Source organism: Montipora foliosa, chromosome 4, assembly GCF_036669935.1.
Source record: "Montipora foliosa isolate CH-2021 chromosome 4, ASM3666993v2, whole genome shotgun sequence".
Classification (NCBI taxonomy): domain Eukaryota; kingdom Metazoa; phylum Cnidaria; class Anthozoa; order Scleractinia; family Acroporidae; genus Montipora; species Montipora foliosa.
In genome coordinates, this window is record NC_090872.1 from 21,242,098 (window position 1) to 21,259,681 (window position 17,584).

General features: G+C 39.0%; 1 protein-coding gene across 3 annotated transcripts in view; it reads right to left on the minus strand.

Moving 5' to 3' along the window:
* Window positions 1-17,501, minus strand: part of LOC138000277 (gamma-secretase-activating protein-like) — a 40,286-nt gene extending 22,785 nt beyond the window's left edge. For all 3 annotated transcript variants that reach the window (XR_011123097.1, XM_068846571.1, XM_068846570.1), the window contains exons 1-23: window positions 17,367-17,501; window positions 17,150-17,250; window positions 16,637-16,693; window positions 15,765-15,834; window positions 14,895-14,957; window positions 13,279-13,367; window positions 12,751-12,820; window positions 12,265-12,314; window positions 11,445-11,549; window positions 10,483-10,578; window positions 9,663-9,712; window positions 8,190-8,239; window positions 7,733-7,774; window positions 7,447-7,502; window positions 7,250-7,316; window positions 7,091-7,174; window positions 5,157-5,249; window positions 4,838-4,936; window positions 4,363-4,444; window positions 2,959-3,037; window positions 1,982-2,051; window positions 1,810-1,907; window positions 568-645 (exon numbers count right to left, since the gene is read on the minus strand). Coding sequence is in view for 2 of the 3 variants with exons in the window: in XM_068846571.1 (XP_068702672.1) it covers window positions 568-645; window positions 1,810-1,907; window positions 1,982-2,051; window positions 2,959-3,037; window positions 4,363-4,444; window positions 4,838-4,936; window positions 5,157-5,249; window positions 7,091-7,174; window positions 7,250-7,316; window positions 7,447-7,502; window positions 7,733-7,774; window positions 8,190-8,239; window positions 9,663-9,712; window positions 10,483-10,578; window positions 11,445-11,549; window positions 12,265-12,314; window positions 12,751-12,820; window positions 13,279-13,367; window positions 14,895-14,957; window positions 15,765-15,834; window positions 16,637-16,693; window positions 17,150-17,250; window positions 17,367-17,469 (1,752 nt within the window). In the remaining variant the exon portion in view is untranslated. The remainder of the gene's footprint in view (window positions 1-567; window positions 646-1,809; window positions 1,908-1,981; window positions 2,052-2,958; window positions 3,038-4,362; window positions 4,445-4,837; window positions 4,937-5,156; window positions 5,250-7,090; window positions 7,175-7,249; window positions 7,317-7,446; window positions 7,503-7,732; window positions 7,775-8,189; window positions 8,240-9,662; window positions 9,713-10,482; window positions 10,579-11,444; window positions 11,550-12,264; window positions 12,315-12,750; window positions 12,821-13,278; window positions 13,368-14,894; window positions 14,958-15,764; window positions 15,835-16,636; window positions 16,694-17,149; window positions 17,251-17,366) is intronic.
* Window positions 17,502-17,584: the final 83 nt, after the last annotated feature.

Here is a 17,584-nt window from a genome sequence, read left to right on the forward strand (position 1 = left end):
CCGAATATGGCTGCCGAATTCGCCGGATACGTGTGGACGCAAGCTGTATTCAAAAAAAAAAAAAAAAAAACTGCGGATAGAAAAAAATTTTCGGATATCTGTGGACTTGGCCTTAAATTGACTTGATTTTAAGCGCTCCTAGGGATTTGATATTATTTACATCAAATATCAACGCGTATCGAACCTGTAATATCAACTTAATAGTGCTTGGGGAGTTAGTCATGGTTATGAGAGCAAATACTAAAACCTTTGTACAGATTGAAACTGTCGGATAGTGACTTTAATTTATCCGGCCTTTGAACGACTGAGAGCGCTTATCCGAGGGGTAAGGAATTATCCGATAGATAGCGCTGACCTTATGCGCCTAATGGCGCGACGAGAGTAGAGGATAATGATGATAGCTCTGTTTTTCCTTCAAACAACTTAAACCAGTACTAATTGAACCCGGACGCAAATCAAGCTGCCTAACCATAGGGCCAAGCGAACTTCTCTTCATAACATTCCACGTGGTTAATGATGATTTCAATGATCGACTGACCAGTTAACTCGTGAAGATACCGTACAGACCTTAACATTTTTAAATTCAATTGGGATGTCCTTAACAAAGGAACAAGACATCTGGGCAATTCTCTTCCTGTGCATGTCCTAAAATTAAACATGAACCATTTTATCAATAACAAGTAAACAAATTCTCAAGTACACTTTATTTTACTTAATGTGAAAGCGACAAGAATGAAAACAAAATCATGTGAGACAGCCCTTCAATTAACTGCCGCACACAATTCCCCCTTCCACATGAATGCGGGTGGAAAGGGACTACTAATATCGAGTGACTTGAAGGTTCTTGGGAAAACAACATTACGAAGAGTGAGGTGACTCGGGGACACTCGGGAAAAATCCAAGTGAAGAAGTCGAACCTACGACCTTCCGATTGAAAGTTCGGATGCTCTACCACTGAGCTTTAGGAGATCCGTGGGAGTTAGGTCAGTCAACTGGGTTCAGTCCTAGCAGTACAGAAAAACAATTGTCAGCTCTATTCAGTTTAATGGCCTAGCCCAACCTTCGAGCGTCTTACAGAGTATCCGAAGTAGTACTCTGAAGGCCGTAGATCCGACTTCCGAGTTCTGCAAAGGAGTACTAAGTTTTAATTACGAGCATCCGGGAGGGACCATCGGAAAATACATACTTGCATTCATTTCACGAGATTAACATTTACCACCCCCTTGACTTATAACAGTCCTTCTCAGGACTACACTCACCCGGACGATCGTACTTTACTTTATGACCTAAATTAAAATTAATTTTAATAATTATCTGAAATGTTTATCGAAATCTTTCCACGTTCATAGAAAGTACCGAGAGATGCGGACAATGTCCATTCTGGTCGGAAATGGTTGCAACGGTTCAAGCCGCTGGTAGATACAGTCGCTTACTCTTCTTGAACCAACTGCCTACAGCAGCAGGAGTCCATGAGTAGAACTTGCCTCTGCCATACAAGCCCTTTGGGTCAACCTTTGCGCGTATCTTTCTATTTTTAGAACGCCACGAGTTCTTCGCCTCTGCATGCATTGTTTAGAATGGCCAATCAGAATAGAGTTATTATCAAACGAAGACAAAAATAGCAAAAAACAATGAATGCAAATTGATGTAAATACGAGTCTCCTGCTGAAGGGTTGGTTCTAAAAATAGAAAGATACGCGCAAAAGGTTGACTCAAGGATATAGCGCATTAACAGACAGGTCAAGCCTCGAATTCACGAATACAAAAAGCTTACACATTGGTACTTTTCTCGAGCCTGATACATCTCACCTTTTCTAAATGCCCTCGATACGTGTCAACACAAGTAAATGGAATAAGAGTGACAACTTCTTTTTCTAGCTCTCTCCTTAATGTCCCATAAGTAGAGCCTGAAAACATGAAATGTCAAAACTCTGAACAGAAAATGAATATTCCAATTGCTGAATTCTCAGCAGCTGCTTACCAACAAGATATTCCCGTAGCAGATCAAGGCATTCTGGACTCGCTGGGTCATGGCTGAGGTGCTCGAAAATCTAAGGAGAAAACGATTATCAGGCGATCATCTCCCAGTATTCGTGCAATGCGATTGGTTAGAGTTTAGATCCTAAATCATGAATACAAAGGAATCCCTGTTAAAATCAAATGAACAATGATGTAACCAATGAATTAACGTGATAACCAATTGAAAGCGCAAACGACCAAGCTTCGCCGTGGACAAATTAATCAATCCAAAGAAGTGCTGGGGAGGGCATCCGCCGACCCGATGGCTAATAAGTGCAACCTTGTTCCCAAGGAAAAAAACGACTACTGGTTGGATATATTTGTCGCATGGAGAAAAGTGCAGTCTTCAATTTGTAGTAACATCTGCAAATGGTTAGACTTGCAAGCCGTCTCGGATATGGACCATAAACCGTGAGAAAAGGTTACGTTTTTGCAAACGTTGGCCTTGTACCTGCTCCCGTCCGACCTGCTCACGACCTGCTCTCGTCTGACCTTGTAAATCAGTCGGTAGAGCAGCGGTGATCTAACCCGAAGGTCGTGGGTTCAATTCCCACACTGGTCAGAGTTTTTCTCTGTCCTTGTGTGGGCCCAATTCCATCAGTAGGGCTAACGCTCACATGATTTACATGGGTAGAAAACATCACTTCACAATACCCTACAATAGTTAATTGTACATAATCCGTGAGCCCAGTCTGACAACCTTTCTGTGGGACACTAATGACCCCGCACACTATTAGCAAAGAAAAGGGTATGGACTACCTGGTGTCCTAGTTTAACCATGCAAAGGGCACAATGTAGTGGGAGCTTACTTTTTATGTGACCCTCCCCACCAAAGTGGTGAAACTCAGATAAACAAATAGAACGGAGACCCCGAGAACAAAGTCGCAGCTAAAGCTACATTTGGAAGCATTCATATTTTACAATGTTTGATGATACCACCTTTTTTATTAAACCAGAATCTCTCAAATGTATGACTGCAAGATGAAGTATAGCCAACCGTGTACTCGGCATATGAGTTCTGAAACAACAAAAAAGGTCTCAATTTACTTGCTATCGTTCCATCATGCTATTGTCCCTTTGAGGATGTGTAAGGCAACACACAGGCTATCAAATGAGAAATGATTCACAGACATATAAACGAGTAAATTATCTCAAGGCCACCAAGCAGAGTTATACGTTTCAAGGTAATGAGCTTCTGATTTAAGTTAATGCGTTTTTTTTTTCCGAGGTTTAAGCCGGATGGTGCTTACTAATTCAAAGATATCCAAAAGAAAATTGGGGATAACCACGCATTTTTCAAAGATAATTCATGAATAATATTTGCAAACAGCTTTCAAATACAAAGCAATGTATGGCGTTCTCCTCAAATTGAAGCTTAATTCTCTCTCAAAAATTCATGCTTACCTCCTATTTTCCTTTTGGATACCTAGAGTACTTACTGACATCTACTTTTTCCAGATGTTTTTAAAATATCCCTGTATTAGTAAACATAACTGATAGGAAACCCGAGTATCTCGAGATGCGCAGAACGTATGCGCAATAACAATAGTAGGCACCGCCCTTAAAGCTTGAAAACCTTGAAAGGTTGTCGAGCCTGATGCGCGATTTGCAGCAACGTAACAGAGGACACAAAGGAAACCATGCGAGTGACAACCACGATGTACCGAAGGGTGGAAGAGAAGAGTTGGAGCGGTAAAGAAAACTCGAGGGCAGTGATCAGCAAAGATCCAAGACAAACCAGATAAAAACGTACTTGTACTCATAGAAAGGAGCAATAGCAAGTGAGTCGACATTGTTTCGACCTCTGATTCTGCGGCCATTCTCAATTACATAAATACTCGAAATTTTGTTCGGAACCCTTAACGGATAAAAGGTTTGCTTAACAATACAACGACAGTACACTGAAGGTAAGAAAAGCGAAGGGAATGAGAACTTTTAGTTTCAGAACGGTCGGAACTATATCACTTTATCGCTCGTTTTTCTAAGTAAATGAATAGCGCTCCGTCAAATTTCGGGTGGTGGCCCTCTTCCACTGAAACCTGCCCCTGCGTGATCAACCGATGGCTCGGGGCAAAGTCTCACCTAAATTTAATATAGCTACGTTAAATTGAAAAAGGCCAAATTCATTTGTGATGGCATACCACGCAGACGCGACGCGGAAAACTGAATATCAATGTGTTCCTTAACAGGAGTTGAACCGTGGATAACTCTTCCACTGAGCAACACACGAACACGCTCCCACTAAACTCCTATAGCATCTGTGAAGGAATCCGGAACTGGGATCCGAGGGCCACCTGGGCGATCGAAAGAACAAGGAAAATTTACCCTTAACTTAACACCTACTTGGCAAATAATTCCGCTAAGGCCGCTTTATTAAAGCTGTATTTGTACGCAGCGTCAGTGGAGCAATCATAGATACATGGACCTGAAATGATACAAAAAACCGCATCTGAGTAGAACCTCATGACCTCGAAGCGTGTAACTCTGATTCAGAGCTAGGGTTTTTCGAGTTTAAGAAATTCCTTATTTGGATGGTAACGTAGCTCGTGCATTTTCCAGCGCGTGCAGCCTCGATCTTATTTTTGTCCATATTTGGGCATAAAATTGGTGTCGAAAAATCCCCAGCTTTGTTCCAAGGAAAAGAGTTGCACGTTACGCGCTTCAACGCCATGTGCTTGTGATTTAACAAAAAAAACGACAGCTAAGGCAACGACAACGTCGAGGCCCCCCGAGGGGGCCAGAACTAAAGTTTAGATGGATTTCATGGGATCTCTAACTTTTCAAAGTAAGCCTTTGATAGCTGATCAGGTGTTCTTACCTGTTTGTAGAGAAGTAGATATTTCCTTATTTAGGTACAAAAGCAACCGCGGCTCGCAAAATGATGCTTTAGAGGAAGGAAACTTCGGAACAGCATCACCTGGAAAAAACAAGCAGACATCATGCAAACGGTGAAAACCGCAGTTAAAATTGTAAGTGAATCATCTACGTTCGAAGACTTTTTCTCTTCTCTAGTTGATCACAGAAGCAAACCGTTTACATCCAGTCGATGTATACCTTTCTACAGGTTCCTGTAGAGCAGTTTTATTATACGAAACGATAAGCAAAATGAAGCTAATGGCAAAGGAACTTAGTTTTACCTTGTAAAATGATGTGATGACAGGGCTGACGCTCGGGATTACAATTTAATAAATGCATGAAGTGACCAGGCAAAAAAACCATCACGTAGTCATCTGTTGAACATAAATAATAGTAACATAAAAGCTTACGTCAGACAAAGGCCCAGTCCACACGCATCCGGATATTTTCTAATCCGCAACTTTTTCTTTGTGGATTCGCCTTCCGTCCACATGTATCCGTTCAAACCGGAATGCGAATCCGCAACTCTTTAGTCAGTGAAATCAACTTTATAATCATTTAATCATTTGTTTGAGAAGGTTGAAGTTTTAGTAGCTATTCAGCCGATGTGGACCTGCTATACCCACCCATCCACACACTCACAAAGGACAGCAACAAAAAAATTTCATACTCTACCCTTCTCGAATAGTGACAACGTCCCACAGGGAACTCATGAACATGGAAGATATTTGGGTGACGCGGTCAACGGTTATAGTCCTTAAACATTTGCAAGTCTTACCATTTGCAGGAGCCCCATGACTAGGGGCGAGCAACTCCCATACTAAGCCTATGTTACGGCATGTTTACAGACCGATCTATTTTTAGACACCAAAAAATAAAGGCAGTACCGGCTCGGTGACGCTATGACGTCAGGTTAGTTTCTTGTGATTTATCATTGGGCTCCCTAGGGAGTTTCATTCGCGGTAAACGTCCATGTATAAGCCGCATCCGTAGATAAGCCACACCCCGAATTTAGAAGCGCAGATTTTGGAAAAAAATGTAATACAATAAAGTTTGAAGTTCCAGTAACTTTCTATTGCTATAAACCAACAAGGACAAACAATCAAGGTTTCACCATAACGTTGAAATTCCTTCTATTGAAACAAAATGAACGAGTGCTTAGTAGCCAAGCTTTAAATGTGGGGAGGAGTCTGGGCCAGGGCCAGGGTCTGGGTATCATGACCACGTCTATAAAGATGTTTTGAAACCCGCAATAGGCGAAAAAATTCATGCAGAACAGGAGCTTGATAATGCAGTCGACAAATTTGCCGAGAAGGTGGTCAAGGACAACGAAACAGAAGGCCATTTACCTCGCGAGTACTCGCGAATTATTTTGTGGTATTTTATCGCATGTGGCGGAATGATATGCGTGGAAGTGACTGGGCGAAGACGTCACAGCAAACAGCTGTGCGGAGGAATGGAGATTCCTTGTAGGATGGTGTTTACTTGTTCGATTAAAGCGAAAATTAATCGCTTGAAAGAGCTCTTGGAGAGCAAGATTCGCCGATAAACACTCAAAGACACAAACGGCTCCTTTAGGAGCCACTACTCATTAAAAAGTCAATGAACAACATCAACATGCTCTCAGTTCCTTTTATGTTTCTTTACTGAGATCTTATGAAGTTGTATGAATATTAATTAGGTTTTTTAAAACTTTAAACACAGATGTATCCATGGATAAGCCGCACCCTTGATTTATGGCTTCAATTTTGTGAAAAAAAAGTGCGGCTTATACACGGACCTTTACGGCAATCTAAAAATAAATCGGTCTGTGAAAACGCCGTGACAGGAATACGTAGGGCCGTTGCTCGCTCCTGGTCATTGGCTCCTGCCATTTGCAGGTGTTTATTTACACAGGCAGCACTTTCTCCTCAGTTATTTTAGCGACCCTCAGTGTTAGTCCGGCCGGAGTTTTGATCCCGCGACTTCCCGCACAGTAATCCGATGCTCAACCGACTGAGCCAACCTGTTGCTGGTCAAAATTCGTTATGCTCAGGCTACGGGTTAGGTGAAAAGCCAAATACTGAAAAACTAGACGCTCTGCAACCGTAAACTGGGTTACCTGTGGTACATGTTACACAAAAACAGAGGGCACTGAGTTGGGTGGTATTGAAGGCGCTGAAAGTGGATTTTCCCAGGAGTAACGACAAAAAATGAAAATGCTTCGAGCACTTACTGAGAGACGAGAAGAATATTCGGTAATTTTCTAAATCCGCACGCCTGGGCCTCACAGTCGGTAGTACGCAGTTCATAAGGCAACCTTCAAAGATAACACATGATTGGTTCATTTAAAGTAGATTTTTAATGAACCTAACAACATTAAAAGTTAACTCACCGTGATGCAATACATATACAGAATATTCCAACTGACTAAATTGCTCAGCAGCATTCCCCAAAGAACTCTAACAAAATTAAAGTAAACCAGTCATGTTTTTGGGTTGTTGAGATTACAGTTGACCATTTTTAAACAAGCAACAACAATTTCCTGTTTCAGCAAAATGAGATAAAATAGATATGAGAGATTCACGTTACCTGAGTCTCACTAGCTTGTTTAGTTACTAGAAGCTGAAGGCAGATGTAAAACGAACCTGCATTAGGGAAAAACAAATTTCTAAGCTTCATACAAAGCATGCTATTGTATCATCTGGATTTCCACAACTGCGTTTACTAGTGACCGGACTTTTTTTCTGGGAATTCTCCAATTTAACTTCTCAGTTGCACTTGTTAATTGCTGATTGGTCTGTCTTCCATCAGTTTGGGTTCTTAAACCGGAGCCATTGAAATTCACTGTTTTCATTTCAATATCTTCAAAGCATACCTTTGCCTTGCAATGATACCACATGCATGTTGATATGTTTCTCTACAAGTAAAGGAAAAGATAAATTATTTTCATACCCAACATCACTCTTAAGGTCTCGGTAGAGGTAAATTTGGGCATCTTGCTCAAATTTTTTGTTTTTGCAAATCTTAAATCGGTGAGCTGTGAAGTATATTTTCCCCAAAAAAAATTGTGAAAGATTAATTTTAAAATCGCTTTTCTTTGTTCTCGCCATAATCTGCGTGCGAAAAATGATTGACGTATTTATGTCAATCACCTGTGAAAGGACTGGGTGTCAATTGACACGAGCGTGCGCGATCTGCTACGTTAGCACATGCCCGAACACTGATTGGCTCAGCATAATTGGCTTTCAAGGAGGGGGTATGGAGTTGTTCAGCAGACCGTGAACTGCACGCAAAATCTTCAAGCTTCTACTTGTGTGATTTGTGAGACGAACCTGAGACAGTCTGGGTCAACGCAGCATTAGCATCGAGATATTCAGGGATACTAGAAGAACAACATGCAAAGCATTCAATTTTATTACACTAAGTTAAAAATTAATAACGTTTTTAGCACATAAAATTGGAAATATCTTTAAATAAATAATCTCCAGTATCTCACAGGTAATCTCCATCTAAGATGCATTCAATTGACCGTATTTTGGAATAGGAATTATGCATGGAATAGAACTTAGGAGTCCTTAATTCGTTTTTACTGAGATTCATATTAAAATTGTCAAACACCTCCTAAAATGCTATTTTATACATATTTTTAATATCCTCGTTGCTTTGAAATACCAGACAAATTATTATTGGAGTAGTTCTGGGAGAATAATAGCGATAAGGAGGCATACACACGTTTGAAGAAAGGAAAAAAAAATTGTACCATTTAAGTGTTCTCCATGAATTGTTCCTTTTTATCATTTAGTTTATCCTCATTGTTTCCCAGAAGATAGGAAGGTCTTATCAATGCTCCACAATATAAAATAACCTGCAGAGCATACAGGATCATAGTCTGCTTTTGCTTTGGCAGAAATTATGTAGAACAGAGAAATATTTGACCTGCTGAATGAACATTACTTAGTACATGTAGCATAAGAAAGAAAAGTCTGTTTCATTCACCAGTTCACACAATGCCTTTCACGTACAGTTTCTTCATTATGCGCACCTTCTATGGGCTTACAGTATTACCAGGAGTAATCATGATTTAAAAAAGTGCATTAATTGGGAGAACTTTGGAAGTTGGAATCACTAGACAAACTGAGATGCCATGAATAACGATGCATTTTTATATAAAGAATGTCTATAATTATATGAGGCTTGTCGAAGAATGTGGCTAACAATGGAACGTTTGGATTAAAGAAAATCTGGAATTAAATTTTGTTGAAATTGTCTGAGAGATTATCACTTATAAACGCCCCTTGTCAAGAAATCAAATGAATCATGACAGGTGCACGAATGTGCATAAATTATGACCTAAAGTAACTCAAGATGGCACTAAAAAAGCAGACGAACGACTCACCTTATGAAAATGATCCCTTTAAGATATCACAGAATAATCAACCCTACGAATTCAGTGGAATTTCTTGGGCTTCCCTAATGTTATTGCTTGCAAGTTACATGCAACTGCAGCTTTCTCATTCCCAGCTGTTGCTGATGTTTGTAATAAAAGTTGTGTGACAAAACTTCCATGACAAAATATTCCAAGATATAGACCTGGCCCCAGTTGTTCAAAGGGTGGATAGCGCTATCCACTGGATAAATCAATCTCCACTGGGTAACTCAATTGGTTTTGCTGGTGTTTATCCGGTGAATAGTGATTTATCTGGTGGATACCGTTATCCACCCTTTGAACAACTGACGCCTGGTGTTACCTTGATTGGAATCTAATGTCACTTTTATTAAACCTGACTGCAATGCTTAAACATTACCTCGTTTTGGAAAGGAGCTCCACATCCAAAAAGGGGATTGGTAAGTAAAGCTACAAGAAAAGGACAAACGGTTTCAAGGGAAATCATTACTCAATTATTACAGTGTAATTATTTATTACAATTCACATTCAAATTGATTTAAAATAGCAGAGTGTAATCACAGCAAAGCTTGTATAAGTTTGGAGGTCTACAAGCTTAGCTGCCAGGTCTGCAAGCTTACATGTATGGGTCTTTACTGTAGACTGAACCTACATGTACGCATTCTGTTTATTGTTAAATTTTTAGCGTTGTTATGCATTAGGTCAGCATTAGGAAGCTAATAAGCACGCACGTTTTTTGAGAAGTGGAAGGCAACCCAAAGTAAGCTGTTTTCCCTTTTAACTTGTCTTCATACAACCACATTTACATGTACATGTACATTGCTACTATGTCTCAAAAACGTTTAGGCCTCTCAAATCCAACCTTTGTCGGTGAGTATTCGATGTATGGTGGGGTAATACATGGTGTTTTGGTGCTTCCTTTCGGTGTTTCGGTGTTTCGTTGTTTAGTAATGTCCACGGTGAATAGGAACAATGAAGAACAATCAACGAGTGGTGAGTCACTAACATTGACTTGTATGCAGAGTAATAGCTGATCAAGTTCAATGGCTGGAAAATCATCTTAAGGCACCAAGACATGTTCTCCCAACCAACATGATCACAGAGCCATCAAATGTTACAGCATGATTTACAAATTCTTAACAACAATCAAATAGAGCCAATGAGGGATATGTAGTCCATTTATAAGTAGAATGATGCATCTTGAACTATTAAGAACTGACCACTCTCACATAGGAGCTTCTCTCCTTAAACTGATATGCAGCAAACATGAGGTCTGGATTGACATCCTCATCATCATCCACTGTTTCATCAGATGTCTTGGGAAAAGTGGAAAAGTAAAATGAATTGAGGTATACAATATTTTACATACAAAATGTACAAATTATTTATAAACATTAATACAATGTTGTGGTTCAAAGTTCTCAAAACCAGTTCAATTTTGATCTTCCTTTGTTTCAGATTATAGTAATATTATAATGAATATTAGGCAAAGAAAAATCAAAATTGAACTGGTTTGAAAAATTTTAAACCAAGTAAAAATTTGAACCACAACATATACATGGTGTAGTACTACTAAGTAGTACATTATTCCATTGTTCCGAGTGAACCAAAAGAGTGAGCTGACCTAGATTTTATGTGATTCAGGCAAAAAGAAACACTTACAAATTAATGCATATTAAACAAATATCAGAGTGGTCACACATCTTAGTTTATCTCATTTAATTAATTAATAGACCTAATCGGCTAACTCAATGTTGTACCCGATTCAAACCCTTTGGGAATAATTCGTTTTGTTCCAGGTATTTCCATATCATTTAAATATGAATGCTGCATTAATACAATACACAAAGAACCTTAATCCCGGGAGATTTGAATTGGGTACAACATTGAGTTAGCCAATTAGGTCTATCATTCAAAAATGAAAAAAAATTTTGTCATTATCAATTTTTTCCCCTTTATTTGAAACACAGTTCACACTCTTTATTCAGTTTTCTTAGATAGAATTTCTCGGGTAACCTGTAGACTCAATACTGACATTGAATAAATACTATATAGTTAACTACAAATGTATAGTAATTGCCTCTGAGTGCTGATCATATTCACAACCAAAGCTGTTCGTAAATTAATGTAAAAATTACTGCTAACGACTTCAATTTGCTTGGAATAAGAGTTCATCTGTTACCTTTTGCTTGGGATAAACTACATAGAGGCGTTGATGCTGACTGTCCCACTGCGCCCATTTAAACTCATCAGTCACTTGCTGTATCCTGGGCTGGCCATTTATAAACTGGAAATCCATAGCCAACAAAAAATCACATTTTCAATTGATTCCTATAAAACCCATTGACTCCTAGGAGTGAGAATAATAGATTTTACTCTGTGTAATATGCCAGATGATTTTACTGGTCAATGGGGGTGGTCCAGGGTGGACCAGGTGTCAATGGGTTAAGCGCTGCATCCATATTTCATCAGATCACAGCAAAATTTAAGCAAGGTTAATCTCAAGCCAACGCAGCATGCAGCCTTTCATGTCAAATGGCATCCCTTTATTTTGCGGGTGCTCTGGAATCCAGCAGGGCAAGTGTGCGTGCGTGGCTATGCAATCTTTGCTCATCCTTGTGGGCCATTTTTGCGAATCATTGCGGATTCATAAAGCCCCACTCTTCCTGTCCCGAGGCTACGGTATTTGGTTGTGGAGGTACATTATCAATATCACTCTAAGACTTGCAAGATCAAGAAGGTGTTTTTTCCACTGGACTTGCAGTGTTCCAATTTGATGGTGCCAGTTAGGGGCTGCTTTGGGGTGGTTCCCTCTTGTAGGTTGCCAGGGATGCCATCCCGTGGTGCCTGGAGGCCAACAGGCCCCCTCCCGCTAACTTTTAAGGCACCAGTCCCCAAGCTCATCAGTTGGCGAGGAGTTTCAACCAATTGTGCTATCATAATGTTACAACTAGGGTTTGTGTCAATTAGTAAAACAATATGAATTGAATGTCATTAAATACCATTCCTTTGTCTCCAGATCTGGCCATTGGAATATGGTACAATCCAATTGCTGTGAAAATTAAAGTGAAATGCTGGATTTAAACCTCAGCTTAACGTCGTTGGATGTGCAGATTGTAATGTTTAACTTTAAATTGGCTTTTAGTAGTTTTCTTGGACTGCATGTATAAACAAAATAATTAGCTCTCTATTTTAAAATATTTAACAATAAATATACAAAGCAACATTATTTCTTTTGCTGAGATATAGCAAGAAATATTAAATCACAGGTTCAAATGCAAAATTTTCAACATGAAAACTCCAATCATCATGATCGCTCACTGTTTTAACAATCACTCAGTGATCAATAATGGTAGGCAGCGATTTTCATGGGAGACTGACATTTGCAAAAACACTAGTATGTACAACTACAATTAAGAAGTTTATAGCAACTTCTTTCAAACCAACATGTACATTTCCTCCACTGTGAGAAGCACTGTGAAATTTACCCTCATTATGGTGCAAGAAAAGCATGTGTGACTCCTTCTTAGATGAACTACCATATTCTCCATACAGAAACTAGCAAAAAAAGAATAAACACGTAATTGTAATCAAAACTCGATGTCAGAGGTTGAAGGTGTTGACCACTTACAGACTTAAATTGTCGAACGCAAGATGATTTTACCCATCAATGGAGAATTTAACCCTTATGGACCATAGAATTAACAACATCTAGGTCTTCTAAAAAAATTGCATGCACAGCCCACTAATAAGTAGGTGGGGAGAGTTGATGTGGTGAGAAAGCATGCCATCCTCACCTCCCTGTCCCCTCCTACATTTCCTGTTTTTCAATTGATTAACTTGGAGTTAAATACAGTGTCAGGGTTCAGTTCAATGGTTCACTTCTCTGCTCTACTGTAACTTTCATGATTATATCTTATCAAAACTCAGTTTATACATGTAGTGTTTGAAGCAATTATGTTTATGCAGACAAGTAATTTTGCACTGTAGAAATGTTTGAAAAGTAACATTATTACCTGCACTCTCTGAAAGGTATGTCTTTCAATTGCCAAGGAGTAAATACGTTTTTGTGGTTGAATTTCAGCAAGAAATGATTTGTAGATAACTTGAAAGAGGAGAAAATAAACACATACTGTTCATACATTAAGAAAAGGACTGTTTGTTACTAATTCCAACCACCACTGAACAATTAGTCCTAAAGTCAAGGGGTTTGCTGAGAGGTATGAAGTTGATGAAACATCAGACTCCTCTAGTGCTTTACCAAGGAAAACAAGTCAATTTGAAAAAAATAATCTAGCAATTTATCAATCAGGCCCCAGTTGTTCAAACGACGGACAGCGCCATAATTATATCTACCGGATAAATCACTATCCACTGGATAAATCAATTGGTTTTGCTAGTGTTTATCCGCTGGATACTTAAGTGATTTATCCGCTGGAGAGCGCTATCCATCGTTTGAACAACTGGGGCCAGGACACTAACATCTGTAATGCACCACAATGTTGTACAAAACAGAACTTAAATAAAACAAGATTTACATGTGCCAACTGTATAGTCCAGAAGCAAATTTCAATTTGCACTGTAACCCATTGACTCCCGTGAGTGACTTCAAGCTACAATAGATTTTACTGTCTAACGCCAGACACTTTCTACTAGTCAATGGAAGGGGCAGTTTAGGAGTCAATGGCAAATTACACTAAAGTGTTTTTAGCCGAGCATGCATTCTTGCATCCAAGTCATATACTTATACTGGAGCTCCCTGCATCCAACAAAGAACAGTAGAAAAATTATCAATGACCTGAAATCATGATTTAGCACAAAATTGGGATCATGTATCTTACAGGGTACCTTGATCGACATATCAACTGATGTACTGGATTGACACTCGACCGACATGTGACTGATAATTATGTTAATGGGCTGTAGAATATAAAGAACTGACTGCTGGTCTACCAAGACCATCGACTGTCAATCAATCCACCTAACATTACCAACATTTCACCGTCATAATTATTTCAGACACTTAATCGACTTTCTGTCGTTAACCAACCGATGTATAATTTATATATTAATCTGTCGGTTGATGTTCATTGATTGTTGAAAGGCTTTATCAGCTGACTCTTGCTCAACTCTTGACCAACATTTGGTCAATATGCCACCGGTACTTGTGACTGATAAGACCACGGTCTATACATCGGCCAACATCAATGGAAGCTCATCCTATTTTTCGGTTGGCTAGAGGTTGATAATCGGTTGATATGTCAAGTGCCGGTCAAATGTTGATCGAGTCTAGACCAACATACCAACCAAAACATTGGTCAATATGTCGATCGCAGTACTTACCCTAATATAATATACACGCTCCCAAAATCGCACCAACCACAGGCATATAAGAGACCAGTTGATAATGCTTATTCATTACACTGCTTTTCAAATATTACTTTGTAATGTTCAATGCTTCGAGAAATTATAACATTATCACTGACAATCTTGCACCTTTGTTTACTAACTTAAGGTTGAAGCAATTTCCAGTCATGGTAATTTTGATTTCAGGGAGCAGTTAGAGTGTTGGGTGTATGACTTCATAAACAAGGGCCTTGATCAAGATATTTTTGAACAAAAGACATTTTACCAGGAGTGTTTGGAGCTGAAGGGTCCTCTACAAGTCCAAAATAGCTTTCAGTTATCGTGAAGCCTGTCAAAAGAACAGCAAAACTGTAAGTCTTTACCCACATCAGGCCTTTAGATGCCTTAATACTACAGTTTTGGGAAGCAAAAGATCAAGATTTTGAAATTAATTTTGTGAAATTAAAGGAACAGGATGTCTCTTCTGAAGTGTTAGTCACTGCAAATTAATGTAAAATGTAAGAAATCAGGGGAAAAAGCAAAATATAGTGGCCCCCTGGAGGGGGGACTGGAAACAAGACATTTCAAAGACTTTTTCCTCAAAACCCTTGCTATACGACCAGGGTTAGAATCTTGGGAATTAGTAAACAATATAAACTTAAGACAAAACCATCAACATTTTAATTTTTAAGAAGATCTATTAAACAGTTTTTCAGTTATTATCAACGTTTTTGCCATTTGTGAAAAACCTGTCTGACAGATTTAAGTATTTATTTCTATATACATGATTATTTTTTCTCGCTAAGGAAATCCTGAGATTTTAAGGTGAGGTCGTTTGGCTAGTTTTTCAGAATAAAGCCTTTGAAATGTCTAGTTTCCAGTCCCCCCTCCAGAAGCTTGGTCACTGTATTTAGCATTTTCCCCTGATTTGCATTTATTTGTTCGGTAAAATTACATTTTACATCAATTGCAGTGACTAAAATGCACTCCACAAGAGACATTCTGTTGCTTTAATTTCAGATTTCAAAATCTTGATCTTTTCTTCAGAAAACTGTAGTAAGCCACCTTAAATAACCCTTTCCATCACAGCCCGCTACAATTACTTTTATATTGCAAATTAGCTATGTACTCAATTGAGATAAGTCACTGGCCTTACCTAACAGGGTCCTCTCTTTGTTCACTGATGCACCGACCACTGACACTTTTTTGTCATGAATAAATAACAGCTGCAAACAAGGATATTATGGATTTTATCATTTTGAAACAGGCTGGTTAAGTTGTAAGCATGATTGACCAATTAATTGGGCTCTATAAAGAGTACTAGAGAACCCTCCAAATCTGTTGCGTATATAATACTGGTATCAATATTCCCATAAAAGTAAATCATCACCGTCAGGTTTCTTTTGCAGGTCACAGTTCACAGGTCATTGTTTTACTAATACAGAAAGCATCCTAAACATTCATAAAAGCAAACCTTAGGCCTAATATATTAGGCCTATAGAAAAGTTTTTAGACCTAAGGTTAGCTATTATGAATGTTTAGGATGCTTTCTGTATAAGTAAAACAATGACCTGCGACCTGTGACCCGTGACCTGTAAAAGAAAGCTGCCGCTTCATCACAGTAAGATGAAGGGCAGAGTTAAACACTCAAAACATCAGTGTTTCAATGTCCAGGCTACAGTGGTCAATTTACTTTTTTCATTTTTCCTTTAACGGGCATGGACTCCTAGGAGTGAGACTTAATAGATTTTACTCTGTTTAATGCCAGACGATTTTACTCGTCAGTGGGTGGTTGTTTAGGGGCCAATGGGTTATTACATTTTCACATGTCATGTACATTCTCAGCATAGAAGATGCCCTTAGCTAAAGCACTAATTATAAGACTATCATCAAACCATTTGGCCATGGAATGACAGACACTCCCAAACAATAATTGACAATGACATGCAAATTTGACCAGTCAGCTTTACAGGATAGACAACTACATCTGTTAGAATATAATGAAAAATAACACACAAGATATCTCACCCTAAGTTGATGTTGAGAAGGAACATATACTGCAAAATAAGTCACTTCATTTCCTTCCTAAAAACATCAAGACACAAAAATTTCTCACCCTGCTCAATGCCTGGATATGATAGGCACATGCAAATTCCTAAAATTTGTCCCTATTCCATTGAAAAAATTGTGAAAAGGATACAAGCCACGACAGTGTAAGTTGCAAAGATTGCTTCAAAACTGTGCCCTAAAGTGAAAATAAGCTTATATTTTTGTGGTTCTATATGACCACAGTGTATACCGCACCCTCTTACTTCCAACACCTACGATACACGTACATTTACACTCTTTTCACCCTTCTACTATTAATGAGCTGGGAATGCTACACTGCTGTGCATGCTTCAATCGACTGACTTATCTTAAACTATGACCATTTCCCACAGACTAGGCTTATAAAATCCAAGAAGAAATTTTAAAATACTCTACACGAACGGGTTGCGGTCTAGCTGGAAAGAGAATGGTGAATTGTCGAGCTGTACTTACAGGGACTCCAGGACTCGCATCATTCCACGTTACAATTATGGCATTGTCTCTCTCTTGTCCAACAACACGAACTTGAAGCTCCTTCCTTAAAGAATCTGCATCTAAAATGTTGAAAAACCAAGGGTTACAGAATCTCTCTTGTCTTAAGCTTAGAACCTTGCCCTCTACACCGAGACATTTTGCCTTAAAAAAACGAGCTCCGCAAGTGCATTAATACCATAGCCATCTCCACTTAATTTTCCACCGTGTTTCTCCCTTTCCTTTAATAAAAGCGGTAGAATATGATCGTTGAAACTCAAAGTTTCTTGCAATTCCACCATCTTTGCTGTTGTTGTCACATGACAAAAATGTTATTGAGTGTATGCGTTCTTAAAATGTCCTCTCTCAGCTGTTTTCCCCGAGTAGGGTCTGGTGCCCAAAGTTGTTTGTGGCCAC